Source organism: Cryptomeria japonica, chromosome 6, assembly GCF_030272615.1.
Source record: "Cryptomeria japonica chromosome 6, Sugi_1.0, whole genome shotgun sequence".
Taxonomy (NCBI): domain Eukaryota; kingdom Viridiplantae; phylum Streptophyta; class Pinopsida; order Cupressales; family Cupressaceae; genus Cryptomeria; species Cryptomeria japonica.
Window position 1 is genome coordinate 165,673,567 of NC_081410.1, and position 8,504 is coordinate 165,682,070.

Genomic DNA, 8,504 nt, shown 5'->3' on the forward strand with positions numbered 1-8,504 from the left:
CACAACACAACATCCTAGAACCAACAATATCTCTTTCAACAATTTCAATAAATCTCCCACAAAAAAACCCTTTCAATTGCACAAGAAAAAAAGAAAGAAAACTCCAACCAATCTCTCTCTTCTCACACCAAAATCCAAGCCTTTCAATTTCCAGCAAAACCACCATTAATGAATAGCCAATATCTCCCAAAAACCTTACATAAAAACACATAAATTTTCCCTCACAAAGATGTGTACGAGAAACTCAACCAACTCCCACATTAAAAAATTAAAATAAAACTCATAAACCAAAGTTAACTTGAATAATACAACTCATCTCACCACCAATCGAAATGCAATGAACCAAATGATTAAAAGCATAAAATATAATCATTGCACTCAACATGGATGTACAATTAAAAAAATACAATATTCATTCTTAAATATTATTCTTTATTTACTATTTATTATTCTCCACTAGATTAAATACACATAAAATAATCTCTTAAATTGCATAGTCGGAATGATAATAATTCAATATTAATATAAGTGATATATTAATATAAGTGATATATATATATATATATATATATATATATATATATATATATATATATATATATATATATATATATATATATATATCAAATAATCAAATAATAAAAAATATGAAAAATAATACTAACAATTATAAATACTCTCACTTAAATTAAAATGATCAACTCATAAATAATTAATCTCATAATTAAATAGTGAGAATAAACACTTTAATATAAATACAAATAAATCATCTTTAATTAATAATAATACTAACAATAATCAATAATTATATATATAATAATATTATCATCCCAATAAAATATTACACATAAATACTTACATCATAACCAAGATAAAGACAACATTCACCACAAACTCAAGCAACTAACTCAAGGTAGCGAATATCACCCTTAGGACAAATTCTAGCAGGTAAACACATGACCAAAGATAATTGTCCTATTATGGGACAATGGTTAGGGTTAAGTCAACATGGGCCTACATGATATCTCTGTTACCACCATCAAGGATTGTTAGGCATGCTCAGACTTGTGAAGCTAGGTGGAGTCAATGCCTGGTACCTGCATCAAAACAAAGCACAAAACACGTGTGCCACATCCATATATACATCTAGCAAATAGAATTTGTAACTATAAACATTATTTATCTAAAATTATTTGAACATATGTTAGTACAACATAAACATAATACATCATCTAACATATAGTCATCAATAACTATAACCATGACACCCTAATATCATCATAAAGCATCATAACATGTAACATCATAAACATAAGAACATCAATTAACCCTAAACATTAAACCCTAATATTGCCAATAGATCCTTGAAAATATAAATCATCACCCCATAGACATATCCTAGAACATATATCCATTAAACATAAGTAACCTTCATTAAACCAACTGAGTATGCCTACCTCTGACAGGTAACATGCCACATAAACCAACATTTCAAAAGAACGTAATCTGGAAAAGAGACATATAGGCCATTACCCTTGATCATAATTCATTTCCCAAAGGAGATCATATAATAAACATGGTTAGAAATATCCACTTGTCAATAATAAATTTTATTAATAACAAAGTAACATTAAATAACCACTTCCTAATTAGTACAACTAGGACATTTTCACATTAAAACTAGGCACACCTATATGCATGAAAATGACCATAATATTAAATTCACTGGAAGGGGATTCTAACATCACATGCATTCTCATCTATTAAGATGATGTAATGTCATCCCTTCCATCCATCATCCATAAAATATAACCATGCTACCTTCATGAGTTAACTATATTAATGGAAACATTATTATCATGATGACCTCTAGATCTAACAACATTTCCATCCACATTGATTATTAATATATTACTATATTATCTACATTAAAGTGTAGGTTTAGTATCATGATACCTGGCTTATCGTGCAAGGGTTAGAGGGGTATTACAATGCCAATGCCATCTGAGTGCTCCTGAATTGTTGTTTGATCGACTTGGGTTACCATTAATGACTAGATTTGATGCCACAACTACTCTAAGGGGGTTTTCCCACCTATAAATAGTTATTCATATCAAGGGTGTAGATTCACATGCAATTTTAATAAAGGAAGACGAGGACATTGTATTGTAGTTAATGCCATTATTGATAATCAACTCTTAATGGTCCTCACATGATTAAGTTGTCAATATTAAATATTTCTTAAGATATAAGCTTTCCTTCACACCACATTCAAGACTCTGCATTTTTTTCTTGATTGTTCAAGCAATATGAAACCAACAAAGTACTATATATATATTAGTTTATTTTTTAGAGAAAAAGGATTGGCCGTTTCTCTGTTTTCATGCAACTATAACCTTGAGTACATCATCTAGAGTTCTAAATCATGCATGTGTAGTTTCAATTAGAGAAACACATTTTATAAACTATAAAGATGTAGCTATTTTATAGAAAATATTTGTAATTAAATACTTCCGAGCAACAAAGTGTGATAGACTCTTCTTGTCTTAGCTAGTGCAAATATAATAAGAATTTGATTATGTGTTGCATCACTTTAGTGCATTTTAGATGTTATTTATAATGGTATTTTCCTCATTGCATATGAATTTATGGAGTTTGGAGAAATTATTGAACATATTTAATTATTGATATATTATTTTTATCATTTATATGCATCGTGTCTTCTAATTGGTTGCAACTTTGTAATTAAATATAATACAATAGTGTTAGAAGCATGTGACCATGTATACACGTACATTGAAAAACATCTTTAAACAATAATGTATGAGTAGGAAGTAGATTTGTATACATTTAATAATTAAAAATATATATATAAAGAAAATGTATTGTTAGCAATCCTTAAAAGATTTATCCCTAACGGTCATTTCTTGCATGCCCACATCTTGCAATGTTTCAATGATGTCTTTGTCAACTTAATAGAAGTTATATATGTAATAGGTTAGTCCTCAATCTAGTGATAACTTTTAGCACCATATGTAGATTGTATGCACTACTCTTGTTGTTTCACTTTATTTACCTTTAGTTGTGTTCAAATCTTGTTAAATGTTATGTCTAGGAACACTTTCTTGGGTCTAGTTAAGCCTGAAGTAAATAATACATTATTCACTTGTAGCAATTAATCTATCATCACTCACCCTTTCTTGATCAGTTGGTATAGCCACCTTGAAAAATGACATATCCCTACCCTTGAAGTGGATTGATCCCCTCAAAAGTGAGGGTAGTAATTTTGGGTCCCAACACCTAGTACAAAAAAAAGAAGAAAAAAGTCAAAACAAAAATTAAGATTTGGGGATAGGTTGTGATTGTACTTAGGCATGAAAAGACCAAGGATTAACAAGTAGACTAAAATCATTAAGTTTTAGCTGATATGTTTGATGATAAACCTCAAAATATAACCTTGAAATGTGTTGGTACACTTCTATATGTATCAATAGAACTAACAGGAGATAACTTAATAAGTTGATTTTGTTTGTTTTAAAGGTACATGTTGAGGATCCTCCAATGTAGTGGACTCTTTAAATCCTTTTAGGTTTGTTTGCATGGCAATGATTATTGTTGACATTTTTATTTAACCCTTATCAATGCCCTCATTTTTGAAACTCTATTTGTAGTTTATGGGAATGAGCTTAGAAGTCCTAGGGATGCTATAATCTAACATTATTTTCTAACTAGCTCACATTGGCATGCGTTAGCAAATAACTTATAAAATAAATTATAAGTATTAAATAGCTTTTTATTCTTTGTGTTGGAAGTGATCTTTGACAGATAAAACTTGAAGCCCATTTGCTAACAACTGGAAACTTATTTTAGCTATATCATAGTTCAAAATCAAAGCTAACTCATCGAATATCTCATTTCTCATTGCTTACCTGATGCTAAGTTAGGCTAAATATTTTGGTGGGAAAACATATATTTGATACCTACAAAAGATGTTTGCACTTAGTGTATATAGCATTAAAAGGAATTAGTTGTTAACAAGAAGCATCATGCGACCTACTAATAATGGAGAAGAACTAAAAACTTTTGTACAAATAATTAGCCTTCGAGAACAACTCAATATATGATATTGATACAAAAAAATATATAGAAATGTTGGATATTAATGTAGATAAAATAGTATTGACTGATTCTATAAGTTTTAGCCAGAAATACTTAATAAATTATCTTAATTTGACGTACATGTACAAATGGTATAAAAAAGAACAGCAGAGTGCAATTTGATTTTTTATTTTTTATTTTTAAAAGCATTTTCCACTTCTATTTAAGTTGTATGTTGTGTTTTTGATGAAACACCATTAATCCAATTGGAGTTTTACAGGAGTGAAAATGACTAAATTTGTCAGCAGTGGCATACTCTTGTAAACTTGGACCGCGTGAAAAGGATCTGCTATATGCAGGCACAATAACTAGCGATTTCTGACGAAATAAATGCCTGACATAATGAACTCCCAATTCAATTGTGCAGCAAATGAAGTTGCAATGCTCAAATTTAACAAATGTGCGTTGTCTGAATGCATGCATTTTCTTCAGGGAGTGCATTTAAGAACTTCTTTGATAATCGTAATTGTTAACGACCCACAAATCCTTTCACATGGATTCAAACTAAAAACATGCGTCCTTAGTTCTTATATTTTAATACAGTCGAGGGGCTGATATATCTTCTGCTGCACTAGACATTACAGCAGTGAAACAAAACTCTGAACTTGAAAGGAAAGAAGAAGGAAGAAAAAAAAAATGGGCCTTTCTGCAACTTATTTTTTAGCATATATAACTGGTTTCATTATAATTGCTTCTTTACCGGGACTTGGGGATGATAATGGACTGAGGCTTCAGTTTTACAATAGCAGCTGCCCCAATGCAGAGAACATTGCCAGACAAGTCACACAGCAGGGCATGAACAGAGATCCTACTGCTCCTGCAGCTCTTCTGCGACTGTCTTTTCATGACTGTCAAGTAGATGTAAGTTAGTTGCAATCTTTTTCTTCATTTCAATCTCGGTCACTGAGACATATTGATGGTGCTCTGTTTTTATAATGAGTAATACTAGTGATTGCTCTGTGTTTTTTAGGGCTGTGATGCTTCAGTTCTGTTGCATTCTTCTCCTCCTGGGATTGTTGCTGAGACTGTTTCAGAGCGGAATTTCGGTCTGAGGCGTCAGGATCTGATTGATGATATCAAATCAGAACTGGAAAGAGCATGCCCACAAACCGTTTCGTGTGCAGATATCATCCAAATGGCCGCTAGAGATGCTGTAGTTCTGGTAATGCTGAGTTTTAATGTGTGTAGAAAGCTGAAGTAAGAGCTTCTCGGAAAAACTCTGATTAAATGTGCTAACTTTTCACAATCCATGATAGATATTGTTGTTGTTTCAGATTTGGATCGTGTGTTGTGTGATAGTTTTTGTGTCAATGTTTTGGATCGTACTTGTGACCTATCGTTAGGATGAAAGAATAGAATTCTAATGAAATAGAAAGATATGATCCGCAACATGAATGAAAAAATTACACAAAATCAAAACCACAAACAACAACAATAACTCTCTGATTTATATAAAAAAATGTATCTTTTTAAAAGCTCTGACATTCAATCTAATCATCTGTGAAGTCCCCATTTACATTTTTTCCATTTCACCATGTTTTAGTGACACAGTGAGTTTTTGGGTTGATGGGTGGTATGGTTTTGTTTTGCAGTCTGGAGGGCCATTTATACCGATTTTGACTGGGAGGCGAGATGGGATTAATGCAAGCAATATCAGAGCAGATAAGCAGCTTCCTCCGGCTACACTTTCGGTGGGAAGCATGCTGCAGATCTTCAGCGAGAAGAACATAAGCGCTGAAGATGGAGTTGCACTTTTAGGTATGTTGTGTGAAAGATTAATGAACAGAACATATGTCTAAAGTTGATGAGTTTCAGAAAGAATAACTTTCTAAATTTAGTGAGAAAAGTGCATAGAAATTCAACGTTTGTTGAGCATCTAAAATGTCTGACTAAGGTAGTTTATTGCTCTTTCAAAGCGAAGCATTTATAGGTACACAGGCAAATTAATGGCATGCAATAATTACTCCTGCTCTGTCCGTAATATAGAATTTCTTTTTCTATTTATGGAAAAGTTAATGAAATTTTTGCAGGTATTCAAGGAAAGCAACTTATAAACTGGTAGGTAATTGCCTATTTGTCATCCTTAATTACTACTATTTTAACATTTGACTAGAGCATATGCTCTTCTCTGAAGTGACGCTTTTTGATGTGTAATTTGATTCATTCCATGCAAAAGCTAGAATAGAAAAATGATTGTCTAGCTTAATTTGAATATCATGCATTCTAATTTCCAATTTGGTTTGAATCAATTCAGATAGGCTACCAAGAACCGTACTATAAATTTGTCAGCTAATTGTTTCCTATGGTGAAATACTTTTAAGTCCTTGATAGATAGTACTTGAGCTACAAGAAAAACAAAATCTGTATGTTTTGTGTCATTCTGCTTATTAATCTAAATTTAGAGGAAAAAGACCACTCTAAATCTCCTTTTTCGTGTTATTTCACCCATACAGTTATTCTATCTCTGATTTAAGTAAATCCAACTCAACTCAGTCAGTCAAAGAAATAATCTGGTAATCCAACATGTTTCAATAGTTCTGATAGTATTAATTGATTTAATGTTCATTTTTTCAATAATATAATACTAATAGTTGTGATTTTATAGTTGGTTCTCTTGATCATAGAGTACTCATAATCAAATAAAATGTATTCTTCAAATCTAAAAAGTAACAAATCATGTGATATCATATATATCTTTACTAAATAATCTACTTTAAAAATTAAGAGTAATTTGAACTTATCATATATGATTTTGAGAGGCACAAAATTAGGGTTCTGAACTATTGAATCCTCTACCAATATATCATTTTTAGTCATAGATCTTCAAATTATAAACATTTATAAATTCAAATCAATCAATCAGAAAGATTCACATGAAGAAAAACATCTGTGTCCTCTTTATTCATAACCCTAACTCAGATATGAAATCCCAACTCAACTTAGTCATTCAAAGAGATTCACAGGAAGAAAAACAGGCATATGCCATTAAAATCACAGATCTTCAACCCGCAGATATTTATAAAAACCCAATTCAACTCACTCATTCAAACAGATCGATGTGAAGAAAAACACCCATGAGTCCTTTTTCAACACATTGCATTCTCTAACATTTCCCACCATCTGTCCAAATAAGTTTATTAGCACTATCAGAAACTTTCATAGGATATGACAAGATTTTTCTTTTTTCTGTATAATAATTTATGTTTGAAGATTGAAGAGAGTTAGTTTTACATTATGATGTCCATTTCATATTTTACAGGTGCACACACACTAGGAGTGGGACACTGCATAAATTTTGAGAACAGGTTGAGCCCTCAGGGAGATCCAAACATGTCACCAATTCTTTCAGCAGCTTTGAGGATGCTCTGCAGAGTCCCTGCACCCTTCTCCAATGTCACTTTTGCTCCAAATGATTTGACAAATTTCATATTTGACAATCAGTACTTCAGGGACATCAGGAATGGACGTGGGCTTCTCACAGTTGACTCTGAAATAGCTTTGGATCCCAGAACGTCTGTCTTTGTCTCCATTTTCTCTCAAAATCAGCAGTATTTTTTTGACAGGTTTTCTGCTGCTTTTCTTCAACTTAGTCAATATAATGTCTTGACAGGTGATCAAGGGCAGATTAGAAAGGACTGTAAGTTTGTCAATTCTTGAACAGCACAGTTAGTTACTTTTATATTGACTGTGATTGAATGGTCTTAAAACTTATGTGCTGAGCATGCAGCCATCTGCACTGTGATATTTAAGTACAGTAGTTATTTTTTTTGGGTGTATGGAAAGGCTGTCCAACTTCACTTAATTTTATTGTTGGAGAGGCCTGTGAATCTGGTGACATTAGATCTGTAAATTGTTGAAATTGATGAATCTCTAATCAGATTGAATTTCATAGATGAATATATAAATTCAGTGGGTGCATCTTCTGTTGCAATTGCATATTGCATGAGCGTGTCTACGTAAATGCATGGACATGAATTCTCAATGTAAAGTGGGGAAAGTACGTCGAGTTCTCAGAAATCACAAGTAGGTGTTTTTCATTTACTTTAATTTCTGGCTATTTCAGAATTTTTATTTGAAAAGGAAAATGTATAGGTTTTTTTATGGTTAATTTAGGTTCAATTAAACAAGGTCGTATTGCAGTATAGTTCCTCTCAAATGTTAGTAGAACTGTTTTGCTCTTTGGAAAGTAGAGAATATAAAATGGGCATTGGCACGTTCTAATTGTAACAATTTGTGTACAAATTAATTTAGATTAAATTGTTGTTGTTGGAGTTGTCCAATGTATGGAATATCAAATCGAATGTATGATCATGTCAAAAATAGTAATAGATGAAGAGGGAATGTTT

At 31.7% G+C, this 8,504-nt stretch overlaps 1 protein-coding gene across 1 annotated transcript; it reads left to right on the forward strand.

Annotated features, from left to right (window-relative positions):
- The first annotated feature begins 4,611 nt into the window (after positions 1-4,611).
- Positions 4,612-8,089, forward strand: LOC131033324 (peroxidase 29). The gene is made up of 4 exons (XM_057964521.2): positions 4,612-5,019; positions 5,129-5,320; positions 5,751-5,916; positions 7,418-8,089. The coding sequence occupies exons 1-4, from the start codon at positions 4,795-4,797 to the stop codon at positions 7,813-7,815; spliced, it is 981 nt and encodes a 326-aa protein (XP_057820504.1). The 5' UTR covers positions 4,612-4,794; the 3' UTR covers positions 7,816-8,089.
- The last annotated feature ends 415 nt before the right edge of the window (positions 8,090-8,504 follow it).